Genomic DNA, 27,978 nt, shown 5'->3' on the forward strand with positions numbered 1-27,978 from the left:
CTCAAATGAAATTTCCGTATAGTAATGAAATATGTATCATTCAAACCATAATCTATATATATTATCTGTTTTATAGAATGAATAGATTAATAACAATGGAGAATAATATTTTCCCCCTAATCATGAGATTCCTAGGCCTGTTTACACGGTCCAAGTTCTTGGACGAAGATTGATTGAAATTGAAGGAAACTTGCTTTGCTTTGAGCTTGGTTGTTGTTGTAGTTCATTTACGTCGCACTAGAGCTGCACAATGGGCTATAGGCGACGGTCTGGGAAACATCCCTGAGGATGATCTGAAGACATGCCATCGCAATTTTGATCCTCTGCAGAGGGGATGGCACCCCCGCTTCGGTGGCCCAACAACCTGCACGCGAAGTCGAATACTTTACGGTAGCACAGTTTAACGAGGACCAATACCGCACACCCTCGGTCCCTACGCAGACTGATCCAAGTGGTCACCCAACCGCACTCTGACCGCAGCCAGTGATGCTTGACTTCGGTGATCTGCTGGGAACTGTGTCTTAACGATCAGTCCACTGCGGGACACGCTTTGAGCTTGGATCGTGTAAACAATCATACAAGTCCTTGGACGATTGCAGAGCATGTTCTACTTTCCATCCAAGTTTTTCCTCCCTTAACCAATCAGCTTCTTAACCTTCCGTTAGTCGCGCACTTGTTTCCGACATGGTTAATCGCGTTGCACCTATGAGGTGTTTCTGATTTTTTGAAAGCCAAATGAAATTCAGTCTAGTTTAAATAGTTAATTGTTACCAATTTAAGACTCTTTAGAGAGATAAATATCAAAAAACTTATTTAGCGAAGTACCGAAGATAAATTTTTCTTGCTCCCGCGTCGGATCTCTCCCTCCATCACAAGATGTTCAACCAATTGACGCAAGAAGCTTCTGCGGTTTTTTACTCCGTAACCACTTTCTGTGCATATAACTTGACCATTTATACCTGCTACGTTGAGAAGGACAGAAAATGAGATAAAATATATATATTTAATTCATAAAAATATTATATCCATAATACTTGCGTCAATGGTCGCGCTGCACCAGAGGGGTGATTTGAGCGGTTCCAACTCTCCATCGACATGTTCTAAGGTCGGTTTTACACGGACATTTGAGTAATCCAAAGTTAGGAACATAACATTAGGCTCGACCCCCGGAAAAATCTATTGACGGCAAAGGAGGTGGAAGTACAGTAGGGATGCACCTGTGAGGTGCGCGCGACTAACGGAAGGTTAAGTTTTGTGACATCAACAAGCAAGCATTAGATAATGTCATTTTGTTGTCTGTTTTCATATATTTTCATCCAAATAAATTAATCAGTCATGGTCTATTTGTGTTATTATAATTTTATTTGAATATATTTAGCAATTTTAAATTCATGTAAGTATGATTTTATGATATTGAGTATGAATAATGCGCATGGCCAAGTTTCTCTTCCGACCAATCAATGACATTCAAGAACTTGGATAGTGTCGACGAATTATCCGATTTCTCGAGTAGCCCTTAATTCTCACATTGGATCTGAATGAGACTGGATCATTCCATTTATTTCAAAGGTGGGGAAGGTAGAATTTACTGCTCATCATTTCGGCGCAGGAACTATACAGTGAATCCGATTGCAATATTTTCTTTGAAGACGCATAAGCTCCTATTCTTTCTGCAAGCAGATTTTTAAAATTAAAAATATGGTGCCATTTACCAATTTGGATTTATATATACATTAACTTATACATTTCTAATAAGTTTTAAATTAATCGGATGTTTTTACAGATAATATTTTTTACACTCTGATTACATTTTTTTAAATCTTAACTGATTTCATATAGTGTCTGAAATATTTTTTTATATCTCTTTATATATTTTTATGAAGTTGAGGTAAGAAAATCTAAGTAAAATCCAGAAAGACTAATCATAGTATAGAATTGCCCTGCCCGGTATACATTTTCCCGGTATACCCTACACTGATGTTTTTTTAAGGTCAAGGGCCACTGCCCGGTATACATTTGCCCGGTATACCCTACACTGATGTTTTTTTTAAGGTCAAGGGCCACTGCCCGGTATACATTTGCCCGGTATACCCTACACTGATGTTTTTTTTAAGGTCAAGGGCCACTGCCCGGTATACATTTGCCCGGTATACCCTACACTGATGTTGTTTTAAAGGTCAAGGGCCACTGCTCGGTATACATTTGCCCGGTATACCCTGCACTGATGTTTCTTCTAATCTATCGTCAGTAAGTATTAAAATATCGAATGAATGTAATTATATCCACGAATAAATTAATATCAAATCGGACGTAATAAATATTTCGGACATTCACCAAAGCGACTATGTGATTGTCAACATTCACCGGTGAAAGTCAACAACCACCGATTTCGGTCATTCACAGTAACATGCACATCATTCACATAATAACCTCATCAGGACGTTTATTTCATACTTTGCCTAAATAACATCTGACATTATATATAATGCCTAGGCAATGTGTGAAATATAAATCTTTTCATACTTTGCCGCCTAGTTTTAGGCATTATATATAATGCCGGACATCATACTTTGTCGGTAACAGATATAAAAATTGATTTAAAAAAAAAGTATAAGTACAACACTTTAAAAAAATACTACGAAAAATACCACACCCCTATTTTAAGTCAAACAATACTTGCCATACATATTATTGAAAATACTACGCATGAAAGTAAATTCCGACGCATGCGCAGTAAATTCTACTTTCCCCACCTTTGAAATAAATGGAATGATCCAGTCTCATTCAGAGGCAATGTGGGAATTAAGGGCTAGTGATTTCTCGGAGGGAGAAATTCCTCCAATTTCTCGTATTGAAGAACTTAGTAATCAATCTTCCTGACGGATCCATATAAAGAAATTGCGAGTTAGTTCCTTCCTCCATGGTTAGTTTGTTTCAATTTTTAAAAGAGCACCCTTGATTTTTGGGTTGAATTTAAATTACAAGGCAATTGAGATAAACATTCATAGGCTAGGGGTTTACATTCAATCCATTACGAAAGCAAGTAAAAAATCATATTTAAAAGCAATTAACGTTAAATTTGCATTCAGAAACTGGAAATGTCTATAACTAACATAATTTTAAAAATCAAACTTTAACTGGCAAAAATTAAAAATAATAATTGAAAATGCCCCCAAAATAACAAATTTTATAAAAATAAACCATGGTTTAAATATTTGTATTTTAATCCTTCATACAAAAGTGAATTCATTTGAGCAATATCTTGTTTTCTACTAACAATATGAATCACTGTTTTAAAGCAGGAAATAAATTTTTGAAGAGTATATCGTAACGTAACGTGACGTAATTTATTTTTTACTTTATTTGCTTTTGCTATCGAATGATTTTTCGACTTGAGTTTTCACTGCAGACATAAACATCGGGGTAGTCTAAGAGACGACATTTATCTACCTAAATTAGATTGCATGAAATATAAATAGAAATCGTGTTTCGTGTACTTAAAATTATGGCAAGGTAAATAAGCTTTCTTTTAGTTATATATATTCAGTTTAATTATATCTTTAAATGTAGCTGTGTTATTCGGTTATTGTATATATATATATATATATATATATATATATATATATATATATATATATATATATATAATATGCATATGTATTTAAGTTTTTTTATAAGCAATCATTTTCAAATGTTTTATTTAAAAATTCGTTAAATATCAGCAAATAAATATATAATAAGTTTAACGTTATTTGCACTAGCAAATTAACAAATAAATATTAATTCTCAATTTATTATGCTTTAGCTTATGTATTACGATATTTACTTTATAGATTCAACTTATGTAGTTTATTTAATAAATAATTGTTATAATTGTAATGTATAATTGTGTTTTTTTTGTTCTGTTTGCAATTTTAATAAAATAAACTGTTTTGTATTTAACGATTTTATAAATTTTTTAAATTGCAGCTATGCCATGATAAAAATGCAATTCTAGGAATTTTGCGCAAAAAAGGCTATAGATGCCAATTAATTTTTACACGGCATGTTTTATTATAAGGATTCTATGTCAGATAAAAAGAATGTTTAATAGTTACAAGATGTACATAATTTGCCAAGATTTAATAAGTTAAATATCACTTCTAGTTTAGAAATATTTAAAACGTAATTGTAATTGGTGAAAAATTTTATTTTTTTTACTGTTGATATTAGATAGATGACAAAAATCATTGTGTCTTACAAAATGGGAAGTGCTTATTCAGACTCTTATTCATAAAATTTTCAGAAAATTTTAAATATATATATATATATATATATATATATATATATATATATATATATATATATATATATATATATATATATATATATATATATATATATATATATATATATATATATATATATATATATATATATATTTAGTTCTCAAATGGATTTTGTTGCTGATATATACATGTCATTTAGTAACCGGTAAGTTGTGGAGCAACAACACTTGCAGGTTCACCGATCATACGTTTCAATGCATCATAAGTTTCCTTTTTAAATTTTTATCACCCAGCACTGTGCCACAATCTTAAACTTTGAAAGTGATATATATATATATATATATATATATAATTTTTTTATGCGCAATTATTTTCAAATGTTTTATTTAGAAATTCGATAAGTATCAGTAAATAAATATATAATAAGTTTAACGTTATTTGCACTAGCAAATTAGCAAATGAATATTAATTCTCAATTTAATATGTTTTAGCTTATGTATTGCGATATTTGCTTTTTAGATTCAATTTATGTAGTTTATTTAATAAATAATTGTTATAATTGTAATGTATAATGTATAATTGTTTTTGTTCTGTTTGCAATTTTAATAAAATAAAACTGTTTTGTATTTAACGATTTTATCAATTTTTTAAATTGCAGCAAAAACAATGCGATGATAAAAATACAATCCTAAGATTTAATAAGTTAAATATCACTTCTAGTTTTGAAATGTTTAAAACGTAATTGTAATTGGTGAAAAATTTAATTTTTTGTACTATTGATATTAGATAGATGACAAAAATCATTGTCTCTTACAAAATGTGAAGTGCTTATTCAGACACTTATTCATAAAAATTTCAGAAAATTTTAAATATGTTAAAAATACTATATTTTCTTAAAAAAGAAAAATGAGTAACGAGTATTTTATTTGTGTACATACAAAAGAATTTCAAGTATTGAAGTTTCTTGAAACTATATCAATAACTAAAACCAGTAACATAACATAACTTTTGGAAAAAAAATACATTTATTTTTGAAACAAATTTGCATTTTTCAAAACAAATTGCATGACAAAAATTTGAAAAATCTTCTCGATTATGATCTAGTAAAAAAAATGCATAAACCGGTTTGGCGAAGGAAAGAGGTATTGGAATGCGTAAATTATCCATTAGTTGTAAACCACAAACATTTTATATAATGTTTATGACTTCAGAATTGTGTAACCAAGCAAAATGTTAGGTTTGCTAAAAAAAAATATTCAATTTCTAATTGTATCACTCTACCAACAAGCGTGGACAATTTCTGAACTATTTAGACCATAACTTTCTGTTTAACTAATGCAAAGTATTCTAGAAACTTTCCATTGATAGCCCTCAATGTTGTGCCATCGATGTAGAAGACTACAATGTCGTGACCAATGGCATGATCGTTACAATATACTCTGAATTGCACACCAACAGCTTTTACTTTCCTGAAAAGCCTGGTACCAATCGATATAAAGCTTTAGGATTTTTAAATCATCACCGGTGATCAAACCGCAGTCGCTCACAATGACGGCCCAGTGCCTTAACCACAATGAAATCACGGAACCACAATGACCACAATGCAAGAACGGTTCTCTGGCTGTTAGAAAACATATTTTAGTTTAATCAAAAACCAATACCAAAAGCAGAAGTTAAACGAAATAATACAATTCCATTAAGGATCGAAAAATATTCAAATTTATTTTAAAAACTTGTTAGTGCTTAATGCTTAACTGAAGTTGTTTATGTTTGTCAATATATCGATTGTATTCGGAGAAAAACAACCATTTTTTTAATTTTATTTCGGAGTCTTACTAAAGAAATTTGACATTTGTTCATTTAAATGAAGTGCTCAAAAGCATCACTTATAGAATATTTTATTAATATGAATCAACATTCAATCACTGCAGTCTTTTTAAATAGAATAGGCCTCTCTATATTATCCGACTATCAGCACTTTAACCCTTTAATTAGGTTTCAATAGTTTCGGCAAAATTTGCTTTTTCTTCACTCTAGTAAAAAGTTGGATTATATTGGTTTGAAAATAAAAGAAACATTTGCTGACACCATGGAAACGGAGAGAAAAAAAAATGGAGAGTGGAGAAATCGCTTAACCTTGAGACGCCTGTTCTTTCTATATAGAGTATAATATCAGTTGTTTAAATATATTCTCATAAAAAATAATAAAAGGAGTTGTGGAGTATTTTTAAGCAATAATAGTAGACATTTTCAATCTTCATCTAGGAATCTAGGTAATTCTTTGATTTCCATTTTCTGCATTTTATGATAGAAAGTTATTTGGCAATACCTTTGAAAAATAGATTAGGATGAATAGAGCTTGATAATTTTTAAAACTTCTATAGAATTCTTTTAAGAAAACTTAAACCATTCAAACTATGCTATCAATCCATTTATATTCTGAATTTAAATTCTGCTTCCTGTACAAAAAAAATTGCAGCATCCGTATAATTCAAAATAATATAATTGTTATCAAAACAAATAATCACAAAAGAATAAATTATAAGATTTTAGAAAAATTTCTTTGTTGAAACTTTATAAAAGGTCAAGCTAAAAACAAGAGTTCACTACTGTAATAAGAGTTCATACTAAATTGTTATTAATATTCATAACATGTCTATATTTAGTCATTATTTAACATTAGAAAGGAATATCTTTTAGTCAAAAATCCAATTGAGTACAGCCAATGAATATAAAAAGCAATTTACTTATCTTCTTATTATATTTATTTTTTATAAAATGAAATATTGAAAGAGTAGGTTTAATAGGAACAAAAAAATATTTTTTTTAGAATTGTATAACTACTATTGCATTTTAAATTTTAATCAATTATCTTAGTGTGTTAAAAAAATCACCTAAATTGAATAACCTATGCCAATAATTTCAAATTCCTTCAAACTCCAACCCTTAAATATTTTGTTAATTGCACTTATGCCATTTTCAAAAAGATACTTATTTTTTAAGAAATTATACGAGCATGAACTGTGTTCAAAATTTTATGATACATTTTTTCTTTCCATTTTATAATTTCAATATAAGGAATATTTTTTTAAACTATTGTTTATTATAATAGAAAGGGAGTTAGGAACAAATTAATAAATCTGATATGGAATGATTTGAATTTTGTTATCTCTCCACCTATTATTAGACACTAAATTGAAACCAAAATGTATAAAGTAATTATATTTAAAATTATTAAAATATCAGATTAATATAAGTGTAAATAAACCTGAAAATAACTATTTTAAATAAATTGTAGATAGAAAATAATATGTAAAGGAAAAGACTTCCAGAAAATATTTTTGGTGGAAAGTTCACATAAAGAATATTTTTGCAAAAAATTTGACCTGATAACATAAAGCTACCGGGAAGGGCAACAAATTGTAAAAATAAGAAAGTTAACTGAATTATGTAAAGGTACTGAATTACATTAAACTTTTATACAAAAATAACTGAATATCCTTTCTTCGTACAGGATGAAATAAAAATTATTAATAAATCTGTTTTAATCAGCACTACAAAATCATGCTTTAAAACTGAAATAAGTATACTAACACTATTAATTAGGCTAAAACACTTCTTTTTTCCAATTTTTGTCATTTATTGCCCTTTCCGGTAGCTTTATGTTATCAGGTTAAGCAAAACACGTTTAAAGAAGTTCATTGCTTCAAAATAAAGATTAGTTATATTCAGTATCATTTGGAATAATATAGTTGGAGGTCAACTCCTGATGAGTCAAAAATTACCATAATCAACAAATTTTTCAGGAACCTATCTTTGACTTTTGACTTTCCGAAATGTTTTATGTTATGATATTAATATAATCATGTTTTTAGAAAATAAGAAAAATAAAAACTAACTAACTAACTCCCTGGCATTACAGTCCATGTGGACCATGGTCTCACTAACAATTTTTCTCCAAAGTCGCCTGTCTCTAGCTCTTTTATTCCAATTTCGGTCTCTTAGAGTCTTAAGGTTTTTCCACCTCATCTAACCATCTCTTGGCCGGCCTTCTTCTTTTCTTTTGACCATGGCACTGCCCCTTGCATATCTTCTTAGTGCCCCTATTTTCCACCATTCTATCAAGCCATTGAATTCTCTTTGCTTTTACATAATTAATTATATCTTCTCCTTTAAATAGGCTTGCAATTTCAAAATTGTATCGCCTTCTCCACAGATCACTTTCTTTGACAGATCCAAAAATAGTTCTAAGAACTTTCCTTTCCCAGGTAATCAGCATTTTTTCTTGTTTCTGGGTTGGAATCCATATCTCTGATCCATAGATAACGGTTGATCAGATTATAGGGATGATTAATTCAGTATCATTTGTCATCAAAATTTGACATCAAAATGCAGAAATCCAAAAGTCAAAAATGGACATCAGCTGTTGCTTGATGTCAATTTTTGACAATCAAAAATTGCCATTATCAAAATTTTTCTTTCCTGCATATCCCTTTCCGTTGATTCAGTATCTTTATACCAATCATAGTATACTTTAAACTTATTAAAAATAACTAAAAAAGAAACACCAATTCATATTTAAGCAGAAGTACCTACTTCTTACTAAAATTAACTCCTACATTGACGTTAATAAGGCGATTTTTTATTGTTTTAACAGATGAATAAGTACCTTTTCTTCATCAGTTTAGACTTTCAGTACAAAACTTATTCTTTCATTTAAATTTTCACCTATTACCAAAATTTTTTAAGTATCAATTAGCGTCAATAACATTATGCATTTTTTTAACAGTTTATATGTGCGACAAAAAATTTTTTTCCATTAATTTAGCATTTTAATATAAAACTATATTTTATTCCGACTTGTGTTTATTACCAAAACTATTTAATTTCTAATTCCCGAAAATAATTAGTAACTGTCCAATATTTTCTATAATCATGGTGAAAAAAAATAATATTAATAATGAGTATTTCGAAAGCCTTAAACAATCGTAAAACTATTATTAACGACAGTAATCCTAAATTAAATGTGAAATTAAATACTTAAATACATATAATTTTTACACATTTTAAAGAATGTATTTTTGCGTGGCAAAACACGAAATGTGTGCAAAATCTCTCGAACCAGAGAAATCGAATTTTCAAAATTCGATTTCTCAGAAACAATTCGACCGATTTCGCTCAAATTTTGTATTTTGACATTTAAAATTGCATTTTTTAAAATGATGTAAAAAATTGTTTACCTAACAATTTAAATTTATTTCAGCTGTTATTAAATAAAATATAACAAATAGTAAATACTCAATAAAAATCTTTTTTTTTCTTTGCATAGAATTTTCTTTGGCGAAACGAACTTTGAAATTGTGTGCACACAATTTTAAATATAACAATTTTAAACACTTTTTAAATATAAATATAACATTAATAACAATTTTAAATACTAAAAAATTACTCCAGGTATGGTGAAGTACGCAAATAGCAAAATTACCATCAAATGGTCCAAACTTTGGAGTGCTCTCCAGATCAAACTATTGGGACAGTATTTCCCAGAATTACGAGCAAAAATCCAATCCGTCGATAAAAAGGTATGTTTATTCAGAGGAAGTACTTTCTTGTATCTGATTTCATAACTAAAAATATCGTCTGCACTAATTAATTAGAAAATTTGAGGTCATTCCCTTGAACCTTTAAGATTAAGTTCTGGAACGTGAAGATCCTATTATGAGATCATAAGTTATTCAGGGTGATCTGTTTTTTATTTTGCCCATTGTATGCATATACAATTAAACATTCTGTTTTATTTTTATAGGTATACGAATTGTAAGAAAATTCCTTAACATCATACATTATATCCAGAAACGTTTTAAATTTACAACCGTTTCTATCTGATTCATGTAAAAGAAGTTTCTTAACGAATTATCGGACATATTTACATCAAATTTTCTGTTAATCGATTCAGAATTTCGGTTTTGTATACAGTGCATTCATACATATTAACGTTCCGTTTCATTAATATAGATTGAAAGAAAATACGTATCAAAACTAACATTGCGCTTTTTCTAGCTGCAGGCCGGTTACATTAGCTTTCAAAGTCTTTGAAGCTAGCCAGGATGTGGAAAGGAATAATCCCATAATATTTTTGCATGGTATAGGAAGCTGTAAAGAAAATTGGAATGATATTCCACAGAAAGTAGCTGAAGCCACTCATAGAAGGGTATGTTGAATTTTAAATGTTAACAAAATTTAGAACTCATAATGTTTTCGGATGAAAATCTTCAAGTTAATAAAAAGTGCTCAATATGATGCTACGCCACTGTTTGAAATCTGAAATCGCAAATACAGTCATTGAAATTAATTTATGTTGGGAAGTAAGTTTAGAAAGCAACAAGCGTGAAGCGCTAGTCTTTCACTTCCAAACTGCCTCCCTATACAATTGGACAGTTCCGTACAGAAAGGAAAAGTCTGCGTTGTTCCTGAAGCAAGTACAGCAGACAGAATTTATTTTTGATTTCAGGATTAAGAAATAAAAATAAAATATTACCTTTCTAATATTAAACGGATTTCTGCTGCTGTAAAGAACTGTGAGAATGTTCCTTTAGGAGGCAGTAAAGAATACTGGAATGATATTCCACAAAAAGTAGCTGAAGCCACTTAGGGTATGTTAAATTTTAATTGTTAACAAAATTTAGAACTTATAATGTTTTCTGCTGAAAATATTCAAGTTTATAATACAAAGTGCTCAATATGATGCTACACCACTATTTGTTATCATTCTGATATATGAAATTGCATATTTAATTAATGAAATTAATGTATGTTTGGAAGCAAAATTACGAAGTAACAAGCGTGAAGCCCTAAGCCCCTCAATCCAAGCTGCATCCAAATATAGGGGCGGATGGTGCATAGCATATGCTGATGGAGAAAAGTAACTTATGCATGTCGGCGTTTTTCCTGTATAAGAAATCCGTTTTCGAGTTCAGAATTAAAAGATTGAAAATGAAATATTACCTTTCTAATAACAAAAAGGTTTCAAAAACATTTCGAGGTTGCTAAACATTTTGTAATAATTTTTTTTTATGTTCAAATATTTTTTAATCACTCTTTTGAAGTCTTGATATTTTTTTTATCTCTCGGTGGTCAAGAACATCCAACAACTTAAAATAGGAAATATGTCAGTATAGGGAATGTCCTTCAGGGGACTGATCGTAAAGATACGGTTCCCAGTAAGAAGCTGAAGTCAAGCATCACTGGCTGGGGTCAGTAAACGGCTGGATGACCATGTTGATCAGCCTGCGTAGGGACCGAAGGTTGCGTGGTATCGTTCCTCGTCAAACTGTTCTACCGTAAAGTACTCGATTCAGGCCGTCGCTGGTCGTCGGGCTACTAAAACGAGGAAGCCATCCCCTCTGCAGAGTATTAAAATTGTGATATCATGACTTCGGATCAACACCAGGGATTCCCAGACCATCGCCATCTGAGGCTCTAGAGCGCAGATGGCAATGGAATATTTCCTTTAAACATCAGTAATCAGAATTCACTAGAAAGAAACTGCAATATACTACCAGCACCATCGTAAACATCATTGTATCCCACATTTCCACCTTTCTAAACCTTGAAGAGAAAGGCGACAATTTAAATTTCAAATGGAGAAAGATTGGAATTCATGGATCAATATTGAACATTTTTGTTTAGTAAGCTTGCATTCCCACAACTAAAACTCACAGAGTCGCTGTGGCTCAGTGGTTGGAGTGATCTCAGTGGTTATTTAATATGGCTACCCCCCTTTGAGTTCTTATTTTAAGGTGAAATGTTTTAGAGTACAATCATTGCTTTGAAAAATCTGCAATTTTGTTTTCGCATTTAAATTTAAATTTACCCAAGGGGGAAACACAAATTCAAGACTTATAACACACTACGCGTATGGGAATACTTCTAAAAAATTAAAATTAATTTTCAAACAAATTCATTGTATTTAATAGTGAAAAGAGCTCATAGTGTCTTGAAATTTGCAGGTATATACAGTAGATGCCAGAAACCATGGTGACAGTGACTGGAGTGATGAATTCAATTTGGATTTAAATGCAGTGGATCTCATACATTTTATAGAACAAATAGCCGCTGAAAAAGTCACAATTGTAGGACATAGTATGGGAGGGATAACAAGCATGAAGACAGCTTCAAAAATAGTAAGTATTACCCACTACAAAACTATATACAGTAAAACCTGTCTATAACGATACTGTAGGGACCTAAATAAAATATTGTTATAGGCAGGTTATCGTTATAGACAGGTTTGAAATTTAAAAGTATACGTTTAAAACTAATGATAAATTAAACTTCTTTTATAGGCTCCAAATGAAAATTTTACTTAGAATTATGAAACAGCACACAAGAAAAATTTACTTACAATTTCATGAATCAAAACAGAAATTATTTAGAAAAATAATCGGTTAGTTTTGTTTGCTTAATTTTGGAAGCAATTGCCATTTCCATGCACATAGATTTCAGTCCATCTAATGAATTCAAATGAACATCAGTTACATTTGGTAATGTTGCAACAAAGTCTTGCAAAGTGTTGATTAGCAATATGGCATTCTCGGGTGAAATTTGAGTCCTGTTTTGAGAACTGTCAGCTGCTTCTTCCTCATCACTTTGATCACCCGGGATAACTTCTGCTAAAATCTCTTCATCACTTGCACCACTGAAAACCAACACATCATTATCTAAATTTAAAAATTCGTCTGCGTTAAATAGAAATGATGTATTAGATGATCTTTGGAAATCACTGACAATCGAATTTAAGCCTGACACACACATTTTTCTTCTTCATCAGTGATTTCAGTAAACTCAGTTTCTGCATTTCCGTTGCTTTTATCCTCAAAGAAAGAAGCTTTCTTCCAACAATTTTGGATGGTGGATTGTGTCAATGAATTCCACCCTCCGGAAATCCAATCACATGCATTTTTTACATCAGCTGCAAAAGGATTTGGGAGTTTATTATCCAGATTATAAACAACGTTCTGAACTAATCTTGTTCGATAGTATCCTTTGAAACATTTTATTATTCCCAAATCTAATGGCTGTAGAATCGGCGTGCTATTTGGGGGAAAATAAAACAATTTCATATTTTTCAAACTTGGAGGATTGTTGTGAGGAGTGCAGTTGTCAACTAAGAGAGCTATTTTTTTCTTCTTTTTTTTCATCTCCTTATCCACATCAAGCAGCCAGTTGTTAAATATTTCTTCTGTCATCCAGGCTCTTTTGTTTGCCTTGTAGTCAACTGGTAAACTTTTCACATTCTTAAAACATCTAGGTTTAGCGTATTTGCCTATAACGAACGGCTTCAGTTTATCGGTTCCAGTACTGTTTGCACAAAGTAAAACAGTTAACCTCTGTTTTGATTTTTTACCGCCTTTACAATTTTCTCCCTTAAATGCCATTGTTTTATCTGGCATGAGCTGATAAAATAAGCCAGTTTCATCAGCATTTCTGACGAAGCTCTCTCCCTCCTACAATACCCCTTCAGACATTTCTACTGCTCTAATTTCCCCTAAAAGTGGCATTTTTTCTCAGAAACAACGAAGGAATATTACATACAAAGGAGATGGAAAAAAAAAACATTTTGTTATCTCACATTTAAGCTCGATGGGGAGTCGTTTTCCTACGGTAGAAAAATCGGAATGGAACTATCAACTATCAAAAGAGGAAAAATTATCGTTGTAGACATGTTTAACTGAAAAGTGGTTATCGCTATAAACAGGTTAAAAATACATTGAGTAAATAGGAATTTCACCGGGACCTCAAGGAAATATCGCTATAGACAGGTTTATCGTTATAGACAGTATCGTTATACACAGGTTTCACTGTATATATATATATATATATATATATATATATATTTCCTAAGCCTCTTTCTTGACTGAAAGCATTGAAGTTGTTGGTACCTTTGTGCTAATGAAAGAAGATTATAAGTTATGTACTTTATGCATTCGAATTCATGTTTATGTCGACTCCCCCCCCCCCTCACAAAATACTAATGTGGATTAAGTAATATACATAAATCTACAAAAAAGGTAGATTGCATAAAAAAAATATGGAGAACAAAGTATTTATGAGCATCTAAGTATTTTTTTTATTTAGATTTAATAAAAGAAATATTTATTAACTGTTTAAATCCGATATTTTGTTTCATTTAAAATTTGTTTCCTTTAGTAAAAAAAATATTAAGTACTTTAATATATTATACTTTTAAATATATTATGTTCATATATTATACTTTTCATTATATATATTATACTTTTATTTACTATACTTTTCATTATAAATTTATATTAATATGAATTTTTATTCGAATGAAACAAGATAAAACACGACTTTAAAATTAATCACAGGTAGAGAAGCATTTCATTCATTCATGCTATAAGCGTAATCATCGTTCATTATACGTATAATAGTACAGAAATATGACAAGACTTTAAATTATAACTTCAGAATGACAGCTATTCAAATCTAATGTATCAAATAACAATTTTCTTTAAGAGTTGCAAGATGGTGCAGCGACCTGTTAGGCTAGGAATAACTTTTAGAAAAGTGTTATAAGGACATAATTGTGGATTTTTCTTTAGTATATTAGTACATAGACACATATCATTGATGAGATTATTAAAAGTTTCTCTTGTAAAGTACTGAAGTAATGCGTCAGCGATTCTAATAAAATGGGCAACAAAAAGTAAATTCGGTTAATCGTTCCATTCTTCTGAAAGTTAAAGGATGGCTCCGGATCTTCAGTTACCGAAAGAAAAAAAATGTGGAACATTTATTTTAGCTTCTTCAATAGTTTTCACTGTTAAAAAAAAGCAACTCTCATTCAACAATCTCAAGAGTTATTAAGTTAGACTGTGAAACAAGCTATGCTACAAGAACGGTTGGATTATGGCGAAGGAGAGTTACTCCAACTAGGACTACAACCATACGCCTATTTTACTATCTAACAGTTTTATCATAAACAATCCGTGTTTAAATCTATATATATAAAAGTGAATGTGTGTCTGTCTGTCCTCTATAGACTCCTAAACCATCCGACAGAAAGCTATGAAACTTGGCATACAGATAGTTCAAAGAACGAGGAAGGTTTCTGTCGACATTAGAATATTCTGCGACAAACCGTTCCAGCGATATCAGCGAAAGTCGAAATGGAATTTTCTGATTGGTTAAAAGTTAGCAATTGTTTTAAATTTTGCTTTAAACGATTCAGTTTTCAAATATCTTGAAGATAACAACAGTGATATTTTCTATCTTATAGCTCTGTTCTTTTAGAAGAGTAAATTACATATACTTTAATATTTAATTATAATTCGCGCAAGTTTCTTTATGTCAGGTGAGCACAAGCACGTAAAATCAATGAGAATGGAATTATTAGTCGCATCATGGATTTAGTATTGTGAAAACTGCTTAATAAAAGTAAAGGTGAAAGCAAATTTCATCCAAAAAATATCAAAATAACATTTAATTAGTAATGATGTTTGAAATTCAGCTTAGCAGTATAATGTAATATTTGCTAGATTCCTGCATATGAGATTATTTTTATTATTGCTATAGTTTGTATTATTCGCGTGATATCATATTCTGTATTATTACCACTTTACAATGACTGAAGATGGCAACTTCTATTATTTTTTTAAGATGTAATACGTTTGTAAGTTGTTTTTTAAGATGTCAAAGAACTTTTACAATTATTAATACGAGAAAAATTTAATTATTTTTTGAAAATACGTTTTATTTAACCCCTCAATTATGCCACCAAAGCGAAGTGTCGTTGGTCGATCTACAAATCAAACGAAAAGGAGAAGAGAAAAACGAGCTTTAGAAACAAGTGAGCAGAGACAAGCTAGGCAAGAAAGAGATCGAGATCACACTACTCTTGCTCGAACATTAGAGACAAGTGAGCAGAGACAAGATAGGCAAGAAAGAGATCGAGATCACACTGCTTTTGCTCGAACATTAGAAACGAGGGAACAGATGCAAGAAAGGCAAGAAAGAGATCGAGTTCACATTGCTCTTGCTCGAACATTAGAAACGAGTGAACAGAGGCAAGCAAGGCAGCAAAGGAATCGAATTCGCGGAACGCAGACAAGACGAACGATATATACTGATTTGAATTTATGTGGTTTCAATTACAATCACCTTTACAATTACAGTCTTCACCCAAGTGTAATTATTGGAAAAATGGATAAAAAGTGTACGTATTGTGGTGCTCAAAAATTTAAAAATGAAGCACCAGGTATGTGCTGTGCAGGTGGAAAAGTAAAGTTACCAGACTTGCGTTCACCACCTGAATCATTATTAACTTTAGTATCAGGTGAAACAAGTCAATCAAAAAATGTTTTGAAAAATATACGCAAGTACAATTCATGCTTCCAAATGACATCGTTCAGAGCAACGAATATCGTTAACGCAAATTATATGCCAACATTTAAAGTACAAGGGCAAATTTATCAACATGCTGGATCACTACTACTCTTGACAAATGCTGATCACAAATATCTTCAGATATATTTTATGGGAAATACTGACGAACAACAAATTAACAGACGGTGTCAACTGAATATGAGTACTAAACGAGAGATTGTCGCTGAATTACAAAATTTGTTTGAACAACATAATGAATCAATTAAACTATTTAAAACCGCCATTGAACAAATGCCATCTGACGATTACAAAGTAATAATAAAGGCAGATAAAACACCTATTGGTCAACATCGAAGACAATTCAACGAGCCAACGATCGATGAAGTGGCAATTGTCATAGTTGGTGAAGAATTTACTTCTCGCGACATAATTCTTCATCGTAGAAATGGTGACGTCCAGAAAGTATCAGAAACGCATCGTTCATATGATGCATTACAATATCCCATTTTATTTTGGCAAGGAGAGGCTGGATATCATTTTAATATTAATAAGAGAAATCCTACAACTAATGTGGACATTAACAAAAAGGTCAGTGCTATGCCTTATTATGCATATCGAATAATGATTCGTGAGAATGCTGATAATCATATATTGAAATGCAGACAATTATTTCATCAATACATTGCTGACATGTATGCAAAAATAAAAAATGAAAAACTCCTCTACATACGACTAAATCAAGTTAAATTGCGTTCTGAAGAGTACATCCATTTACGTGATGCAGTTGTAAATGATGGCAATCTCAGTGAATGTTGGAAAATGGTCATTTTACCATCCACATATACAGGTAGCCCAAGACACATGCATGAATATGCATAAGATGCAATGACGTATGTTCGTGCATATGGTCGTCCAGATTTTTTCATTGCATTTACATGCAACCCAGCGTGGGATGAAATAAAGGAGCTTTTATTAACTGGACAATCACCATCAGATCGTCATGATATTTCTGCACGTGTATTTAAACAAAAATTAAAATCGTTAATAGATTTTATTGTCAAACACCATGTATTTGGAGAGACGTGCTGTTGGATGTATTCCATTGAATGACAAAAAAGAGGTTTACCACATGCGCATATTTTAATATGGATGATGGAAAAGATAACACCAAACAGAATTGATGAAATCATCTCTGCAGAAATACCAGACATTGAAATTAATAAAGACTTGCACGATATTGTCTCAAAAAATATGATTCACGGTCCATGTGGCTCCCTAAATTATAATTCACCATGCATGTCAGATGGAAAGTGCACAAAGCGGTATCCTAGAGACTTCCCTCCTGAAACTATTTCAGGCAATGATGGATATCCACTCTATCAACGACGATCTACCGAAGATGGTGTAAAATCCATTAAACTAAAAGTACTCAACAATACTATTGATGTTGATAACCGTTGGGTAGTACCATATTCTCCATTACTACCAAAAACGTATAACGCACACATGAATGTTGAGTACTGCAATTCAGTGAAAGCTATAAAATATATTTGCAAATATGTGAACAAAGGAAGCGATATGGCAGTGTATGCAGAGGAAAATACAACTGCTTCTAACGATGAAGTCACCCAATATCAACTGGGACGCTACATAAGTAGCAATGAGGCTGTATGGCGTATTTTATCATTTTCCATTCATGAGCGATATCCAACCGTTGTTCATTTAGCAGTACATCTTGAAAATGGACAGCGTGTGTATTTTACATCAGAATATGTACGTGCAAGAGCAATGTCACCACCGCCAACAACATTAACTGAATTTTTCGCATTATGTTGAAATAATACCTTTGAAAGGACGCTACTGTACTCTGAAGTACCAACTTATTTTACTTGGAATACATCATCAAGAAAATTTCAGCGTCGTAAACAAGGTAGAGCAGTACAAGGTCATCTAAATTTATATTCCACACATGCATTGGGTCGTCTGTACACTGTACATCCAAATAACGCAGAATGCTTTTACCTGAGATTATTATTAATCAATGTTCGGGGACAAACATCTTTCCAAGAATTAAAAACAGTCAATGGCCGTGTGTGTGCTACATTTCATGAGGCTTGACAAAAATTAAGTCTCTTAGAAAACGATGCTCATTGGGATATTTCACTCGCTGATGATTCTAATACAGCTCAACCACCACAGATACGTACACTATTTTCCATCATACTAACTACATATTTTCCGTCTAATCCAAAGGATCTTTGGGAAAAATATAAAGACTATATGAGTGAAGACATTTTACACAGCATGCGTAGAATAAATGCTAATCCCAACATTCAATTTACATCAAATATATACAATGAAGCATTGATTTTAATTGAGAATGTATGTTTGACAATAGTCAACAAATAACTGACAGAATTGGGAATGATTGCTCCAAATAGATCTGGTAATGACATTTTCGATCGTGATATACAACGAGAAACGCACTTCGATGTTAATGAATTACAAACATTTGTTCGAATTAATCTTCCGAAATTGGTATTAGAACGACGAACAGCATATGACACAATTATAAATGCAATATCTAACAAGAGTTGTGGCTTATATTTCTTAGATTCACCTGCAGGTAATGGCAAAACTTTTCTTATTTCAATTATTCTGGCAACTATAAGATCACAAAATAATATTGCACTTGCTATTGCATCATCTGATACTGCAGCAACTCTTTTGGACGGTGGTCGAACAGCACATTCAACATTGAAATTGCCATTAAATGTGCAGGTAATTGAAACTCCAACATGTAATATTAGCAAAGATTCTGGGATGGGAAAAGTACTAAGATCATGTCAGCTTATAATATGGGATGAATGCACCATGGCACACAAGAAATCATTAGAAGCACTCAATCGCACATTAAAAGATTTGAGAGGAAATGAGCAGCTCTTTGGTGGTGCATTAATTTTGCTAGCGGGTGATTTTAGACAAACTCTACCAGTCATACCCCGTTCAACACCAGCAGATGAATTGAATGCATGTCTCAAATCATCAGTGTTATGGCGGCATGTGGAGAAAATATTTTTAAAGACCAATATGCGTATTTAATTACAACAAGATGAATCTTCTGAACGATTTACAAAACAATTGTTAGATATTGGGAATGGTAAAGTAGAAATGGACCAATCCACACACTGTATTACATTACCAGAAAACTTTTGTCACATTGTAAAATCCACAGAAGAATTGATTGCAAAAGTTTTTCCAAATTTATCGCAGAATTATAAAAATAATCAATGGCTTAGGGAGCGTGCTATATTGGCAGCCAGAAACATTGATGTGAATTTAATAAACTGCAAAATTCAAAATAAAATACCTGATGAAGAAACAACATATAAATCCATAGATACTGTTGTCAATCAAGATGAATCAGTTAATTATCCAATAAAATTTTTAAATTCAATGGATCTACCAGGAATGACACTGCATATTTTATCTTTGAAAATTGGTTCCCCAATCATCCTTCTACGAAATATAAATCCACCGCTACTTTGCAATGGGACTAGGCTATCAGTAAAAAAAATTATGAATAACATAATTGAAGCAACCATTTTAAATGGAAAACACCAAGGAGAACATGAACTAATACCACACATTCCCATGATACCAACGTATACTATATTTGAATTCAAACGTCTACAGTTTCCAGTACGACTAGCCTTTGCAATGACCATTAACAAAGCACAGGGACAATCATTGCAAGTATGTGGATTAAATTTGATAAATCCATGCTTCTCACATTGACAGCTGTACGTTGCGTGTTCACGAGTTGGAAAACCATCAAATTTATTTGTTCTTGCACCAGATAGGAAAACAAAAAATGTTGCATATTTACAAGCACTACTAAGATAAAGTTCACCATCAATCATCAAATATCATTCATTTTATGATTATATCTTTTGCAATATTGTTTAATATCACAAGTGAAGAAACATGTTTATTCTACCATCAACTATGTATATCTATGTTTCATTATATTCAAATGACATATATGTTGGGATAATTTTATTATTAATTTCCATTTTGATGTATTGTATACATTTGATCATTAATCACAGCAACGTGTGAACGGGTACAGCTAGTCATTAATATAATATATATTTATGAAAGACAATATTTGCTCATTTTCCCGCTCGTCCGTATTGTTTTTTTTTTGTCATCAGCATAAAAATAATAAAAGTCATTAAGGTATTGTTTTTCTATAAATATTTTTATATCTCTAATTTAAAGTTATTTTCCTGTTCGGCTATTTATTTATTTATTTTTGTTCTCGCAGCTGTATGACTTTTTACTGTCCATTTAATGTCCATTAGCATATTTTTGCCCATTAATAAGAAATACCTGTGTGAAAATAAAGATCGAACAAATTTGCTTATTCATATGGGTGTGCTACTTACCTTTTTAGCTTTTAAAAACGCATTGTGATTTCCGATTCAATATTTATATTATTAATATATTATGATTTACAGAATCACCTTATTTCTGCAAAATAAGTCGTAATAATGAAAAGCTTGTGCTACTACTATTTTTTCCTTTTCGAAACTACATAATAAAAGGACACAACACATAATTGAATTAATTGATCGCCTTAAAAAGTTTATTTCATAATTTAACAGACATCCTAATTCTTCAAAATTTAAAAATTGCAGATTGATATCAAAAGTTCTTTTACAAAAAACTTGTAACTTTTTGTAACTCCAACAGATTTCAACTTACAATATCATTTTTTTCAGCCCGCAAAAGTTGATAAAATAATTATCGAAGATTTTGGTGTTTTAGTAAATAAAGATTTTTTAAACTTTGCAAAGTTGGTATTTTCATTACACGAACAAGCTATCTTGAACATGCCAAAAGTTTCTACTGAACAAGAGGCTGCAAAGTTCCTCAGTGATTTTATGTATGAACGAGTTCCAGATGATGTAGTAAGTTATTATTATTAAACTCAACTTATAAAACTGAATTGAACTATTTACCATTTGGCTGCGTATCCAATGATCCTGATTTTTTATAGACTTTTTCAACTCTTTATTTATGAGTATGGTGAAATTGGTCGAGTCAAATTTATATAGGCAGGAAAAATATGGGACAACGCTAGTTTTTCCAATGGGCAGCATTTATTTTTGTTTTTCAAAAATGAATTAACTTATATCAAATTTAAACATTTCCGCTTTAAAAATCTAATTTATAGAAAACTTTTGTTTTTTCCAATCCCAGCTGGGATAGCGGAGCTATACCAGAGGCCGTGACATGAGGCCGTGAGTCTTCAAAAAATCGATGAAAAGGAGAGGTCTCTCAAGAACCTCTTCCATAGTGAAATCCAGGCAATCAAGTAGATGGTGAGGACTAGTCTTGGTGGAGTTGCACTTTTTACAAGTTGGAAAAAGTTTAATTTGTCCACTGAAAGTGAGGCTCTTAGTATGCCCACTGACAAATCGACAGGTAGCGGTTTGGTCGGCACGTGTACCCTGAAGGTCAAGGGTTCCTCCAGGACGCTTGCGAGGATACCAATTTTGATCCGGTGGAACAAGTCAAGCTTTATTAACTTAAGTTTGGAGGATAGAAAATAATTCAGAGTATGTGAGGGCCGTGTTTGGAGAGGCTGGGAGGGAAGTACCTTCCCTTGCAACTGAACAGCACGTTCGATCAGCACGTTCGTTGCGCAAAAGACACACGTGTGAGGGTATCCACTGAATATGGATGTCATGGGAGGCTGAGAGGGCATTTAATAAACGAAGTATAGAGACACCAGACCGGTCCGTTACTCTCTTCCAATTGCTCAGGTGCTGAATACAGCTACGACTGTACGTGAAGATCCAGACATTCCCAAAAGTGGCTCTAGCCCTGATATTTTCCAGACCTGTTTGAATAGCAATAAGTTCACTGCGAAGCACTGAACAGAGTTTACGACTATGAGTTCTCTATTGAGTTTACGACTATGTTTATCTCCGTAGCCCTATAATTTTGAACGTAATCCAGATGACAAACTAGCTGATTTTTGATCTTAGTAACCCGCATATCCGTAACATGAGGGAGAAAACCACGAAAGATTATCATTATCCCCGTAATCCCTTTGGCAAGAGGATTCTAACCCATGATTCGTCAACCTCTGAGAGCATCTTACGTCAGCAATGCTGTCAGTACGAGCCGGGAGCAGAATTAGCATTGACAAGACAATGCTGTGATTCGAACTTGGGGCACCTCATTAGGAAGAGAGCAATCGCTGAAGTTTTTAAATTTAAAACAGCCGACTAATTTCCAGGTTCACAACTAGCTATGTTTAATTCCGCAGTGTTGTAATTTTGAATCCATTCCAGATGACTAGGGAACTCCATGATTAAGTATTGGGACAAAGTAATCTTCGTGGAGGACGTTTTGATGAATCTAAATCGCATTTGCGTTACACGGGGGAAAAATAACGAAACGTTCTCATGGTTAGCCGAAAGACAAAGGTATTAGAGAAACACACCCAACGTTGGAGAAATTTTATTTCTGTTATGTTATGTTTTTGTCAGCAGACCCACCTTTTGAGAATCTCATATTGTGTGGTATAAACGTGGGCATATAGTCAAGCATCATTAGTGTACGAAATTTCGAACACTTATTGTAACTACGCTGCCTTTATTAATGACGTTGCAGAAACTAATACTGCAACGATCTCTCTGAAATTTTGAAGAATTCTTTTTATTTTCTTTGAAAACAACCTATTTTGAAGGCAATTCACACTCTAAATTCAAGCGGAAATTGTATTTTAATTATTATAATTTTCTTAAAAATATAAATAATTTATTATAAAATTTTGTACTGTGAGGAATTTTTAATTACTTACAGAAACCACACATTAGAAAAGCAGAGGGAAAAAACTCCAACTTTCTGAAGCAAAATTCCGATGGTAGTATTAGCCATTCGTCAAATTTAAAAGTATTAAGGAAATCTTTAGAAAATGAAGATACTCTAATATCAAAATATGAAGGTGTGTTTGATGGTCCTTCTTACTTTATTTATGGAAAAAAATCAATGATTCACGTGTAAGTAATGTTCCTATGATATCTAAGCATTATATATTTTGCAATTCAAAAATTTTATTGTATCTTGAAAATGGTGGCAACTATTTGATACCAAACATAATGTAAAGAAATACTGGAGGTAATTTTTGGTGTATTCAAACATCAAAGAGTGCTCTTGGTGGATATTTTACAGTTCAGTTTTAAGTAATAGTCACCATTTTCGGAGCTCAGTAACACTAAAGATCACGATGACACAAAACCGTAAAGATATATTTACAACGCAGTATAAAATAAGAATAGATAGTTAAGGGAGCACCTAAATTCTTAAAATAAACTGTAAGTTTGTAATTCAAACATACGCATAACAAGGAGAATATAAAGGCAAATTCGAACTAGACTTAACAGGGTACAAGTGTATAAAAATAAAATATTCTAATATTACTTAATACATATAAGAAATATTTAAAAATAAAAATATAATTATCCTTATTTCATTCAAATCATTTCATAGTCGATTGTAAACAATCTAGAGACAATAGCGAAAGTAAGCCAAAATTGGTGCTTTTGGAAGAGAAAATAATTTACGTATGGGATGAAGGAGAGTGAGCTCGATGTAAGCATGCATAGTCTATTATTGTTGTTTACATTTAGTTACAGTTTTAGAGTATATCTGAACGGTTACTTTGGTGTTAACCTGGAGTGCTCCTTGGCACAATTGTTTTGAGTTGTCCTTCAAATGCATGGAGATAATACCTCACTGTATACAGTAAAACTGTGATGTAGTATCTCTTTGAATTTGGTCTTAATCGGTCGAAAGGATTAATTAAAAACTAACAACAGAATTTCGATTAGGTTCAGGTTTTCGATTAACAAAAAATCGAAAACCTGATTCAAGTCCGATCATCATCTCCATGTATTTGTCTGAAATATAAATTATTTTGTTATCGATTCGTCATTGAAAATTTGTTAAACTAGTTGACAAGAGGTTTTCTGATCACAAGAGTTATTACTTCATTCATTAAGTATAAAAAGCTTGATCGAATCTGATATACTTGAATTCAATGTTAAAAAAAATCGACATTACTTTCCGACTTCTCACTAATACATTTATCCAAACCCAGACGCGTGACGGTGTCACATGGTGCATAGTCATCAGAAAAGGAAAATAACAGGAATAGAAGTAACAGGAATCAGTAAAATAATCCAAATTGACATATTACACTGACAAAGTGAGGAAAATATACTTCAACGGGAGTAAGCACAAAAAACGTAAGTAAAAACTGATAGCTAAAGTTTTATAAAAACAATGAGTAACTTCCAAATATCTGATAAATTAGGAGCAGCAGACTGAGATCATTTTTATTTGATTTTTTTTTTGTGATATGAAAGGACTCCCAGAAATCTAAATCAATATATGACAGAAATTTATGAATAATATTTGGTGAAAAAATCGAACATCTTACCATCTGTCCAACAGAGTTTTATCATAAATAAGTATTGGAGCTCTTGATTCTTGACATACTGCAAATATTCATTTAAACTGAATTTAAGTGCACGTTTTCAAAAATTGGTTACCAAATTCTAAGCATTTAAATAAAACGTAAAGTTTAAGTTATTTTTATTACATAGTACTATCATTAATGTATTCCCGAATAAAAAACATCTCATTATCTATTGTCGTTCATTAATGATTTGTTTTAGGTTCAAAAATGCAATGTTGTTAATTGGAGTAGAGTACTAGGATTTGAAGCTTTATTAGAATTTTTTTGATAGAGAAAACTAATTTTTGGAGAGAAAGGAAGTAAACCACAATTGCTACCGCTTTTCTTTTGAAACATTAGTTGCAAAACATCAAAAATTTTATTTAAACACGAAGTAATATTTACTTCTACTAGCAATACTGTATTTCAGAGCCTAAAGGCTTGGTTTCTTAGGACAGGACGCCGTCAGCTGGAAATCGGCGTTAACCTCTGATTGGTCCATTTGTGAGTTTGATAGTATACGTCATCGAACGCTCATCTTGAACTACAATTGACGTCCAACTCAACTGCAGTTGGATTACAGCGTGACGTTAACCACAGAAGCAATGGCGGACAACATCCAACAGCACATTGAAATCAGCCAAGATTTTGATTTTGACATTAAACATAGTTTCTTCATTAAACATAGCACTCTTCATTCAGCTCAGCTATAATGTGTTTTTTCTTGGACAAAGTCATTATTTGTTCTCTAAAACACTGGTCGGCAATAACAAAATCAATACAAATTCAAAATAAATATTTGTTTACGTTATTAAGGCATGCGCAATGAGAGATAATGTCTGCGTTGGACTGATTGCTCACGCTGAGCTAACAAAAAAGTATTTTTTTGGCGTCAGATCTACGTCAACTTTCCGCTGACGCCCAGATAAGGCGTTAGTTCAAAGAAACCAGGCCTTGAGCTAACAAATCAGTATTTTGTTGGCGTCAGCGTGACGTTGACGTCCCGCTGACGCCCAGATAGGCGCTTGTCCTAAGAAACCAGACCTTAAGGCAACCCATAATTTGTTCAAGATTCTGTTAGTGTTGCCATTCTGTCAATGCCTATCTTCTATAAAAACACACACAGGTTCACATGTTCAATTTAAAATACCACAGATGAATGTTATTACTTACTCATTGTTCGATGTTCTTTTTTCTAGGAATGATGAAGCAGAAATTATTAAGAAACATTTTCCAAAAGCCCAGTTTGTTGGAATTGACAGTGCTGCTCACTATATTCATGCGGATGCTCCGATTCTCTTCTTTAATGCTTTGTTGAAATTCTTAAAAGAATAATTACATATATTGTATATGTTTCCGGGAAATTTGGAAATCTGGTATTATATATAATGACGAAAAAAAACGGGAAAAGTATTAAACTATTAAACATTTTTCACAATGGCTAGGTATTGTATGCAATACCAAATCATAAAACGCCAAAATATGACGTGTAATTATTTTACTTTTTTACTTAATGCTATATTACTATTAGTTAAAAGTAACTTCTCCATGCAATAATTCAGTTTATATTTTATATTGTTTTTTTAATAAAGTAGATTTAACTTTTTAATTGTCAATAATAAACTGGTATAATAATCTGGCTAAATTGGAAATTTTCTTTAGCTTTGAAATGATTTACATTTTTTGGTGGTTTGTTTATACGAAAAGATGGTTTGTTCATACGAAAAATAATTTTATGTTTGTAGTGGTTTGTAATACTTATGAAATAAATGGTGCCTAATTGGGAAACACGGTATCTAATAAAGGATTAAAACCTATGTCATATATTATGGTTCAATTATCATCCTTTGTAATAGAAAAAATTTTGTTGAGTCTTTCTTCAGTACAAAATACAAGGTACTAAATCGGAAACACAGTGTTTGTAAACGTTAAAACCTATTTTGTTAATACAGTTAAAAATACTGGTATTGGGAGGGAGGGGAGTTTGTTTTTCAGACAGAAAAGTGAGATCATTTTTGAGACATAGAAGTGAGTTACAAAAGTAAAAAAATATGTAGAAGGTGAAAAAGAAAAACAAACTTTAAAGCTTTTGATTTAATAATCGAAATTTCACATGATAAATCTCAATTTTAATTATTTGCGTAGACGGTGTTTTATGTTACAAAATAAATTAAAAAATCGTTCTCTTACCTTTATCTAAATTCTCTAAATATGGTGCGCAACTAAAATTTAGTAAATATAGTCTTAATAGTTTTGTCATGAACGTTAAAGCCGTTTAACTATTAATGTTACATTTTAGTAGGTAAAAGTCCAATAACCTTAAATCAAAAGTTATACAGGTGCTCAGCTCTTAAATTTGTGTTCTGTACCTATTGCTTTCTGTCTGCAATAAAAATGGAACATTGATAAAGAAAAGAATACTCTATGCGATTTTTTTTCCAGTTTTGATTTCAGTAAATTAAAAATTCGAACGTTTTAAAATTGCTTCCTTAAAAACAATTCGGAAAACTTAAATTTTACATTTTTTTAAACTACAAAATTTCTGTAAAAATTCCTCTACCTTACAAGATGCAGTTTCTATACCTTTCAGATGCAGTTTTATAGCTGGATGCGGTTAGCAATAACACAGGTATTAAATCATATGCCTCTATCTTTTATAATTCTAATGAATAATATAGTTAGAGGCTAAAAATTTTTACAAGTGAAAAAAATTACGAAATATATCAATATGTAGTCAGATAACAATTATATTTGAAATAAAAGATA

At 31.6% G+C, this 27,978-nt stretch overlaps 1 protein-coding gene across 2 annotated transcripts; it reads left to right on the forward strand.

Annotated features, from left to right (window-relative positions):
* The first annotated feature begins 3,389 nt into the window (after positions 1-3,389).
* LOC122272758 (sn-1-specific diacylglycerol lipase ABHD11) lies at positions 3,390-27,036 on the forward strand. 2 transcript variants are annotated; one of them, XM_043056742.3, is made up of 6 exons: positions 3,390-3,513; positions 10,329-10,479; positions 12,278-12,451; positions 21,461-21,649; positions 23,556-23,752; positions 26,412-27,036. In XM_043056742.3, exons 1-6 carry the CDS (start codon positions 3,506-3,508, stop codon positions 26,545-26,547), a joined length of 855 nt encoding a protein of 284 aa, XP_042912676.3. In that variant the 5' UTR covers positions 3,390-3,505; the 3' UTR covers positions 26,548-27,036. The 2 variants fall into 2 exon arrangements, with proteins under 2 accessions (XP_042912676.3, XP_087013052.1); XM_087156926.1 differs by lacking the exon at positions 21,461-21,649 and having other exon boundaries at positions 3,405-3,513.
* Positions 27,037-27,978: the final 942 nt, after the last annotated feature.

This window comes from Parasteatoda tepidariorum, chromosome 2, assembly GCF_982258835.1.
Source record: "Parasteatoda tepidariorum strain Cologne lab strain chromosome 2, Ptep-v5.0, whole genome shotgun sequence".
Taxonomy (NCBI): Eukaryota; Metazoa; Arthropoda; class Arachnida; order Araneae; family Theridiidae; genus Parasteatoda; species Parasteatoda tepidariorum.

Excerpts from the sequence above, each read along its gene's own strand:
- LOC122272758 (XM_043056742.3), top strand. Across the intron at positions 12,452-21,460 it reads TGAAGACAGCTTCAAAAATA|CCCGCAAAAGTTGATAAAAT; the intron begins GTAAGTATTACC and ends CATTTTTTTCAG. Across the intron at positions 21,650-23,555 it reads AACGAGTTCCAGATGATGTA|AAACCACACATTAGAAAAGC; the intron begins GTAAGTTATTAT and ends AATTACTTACAG.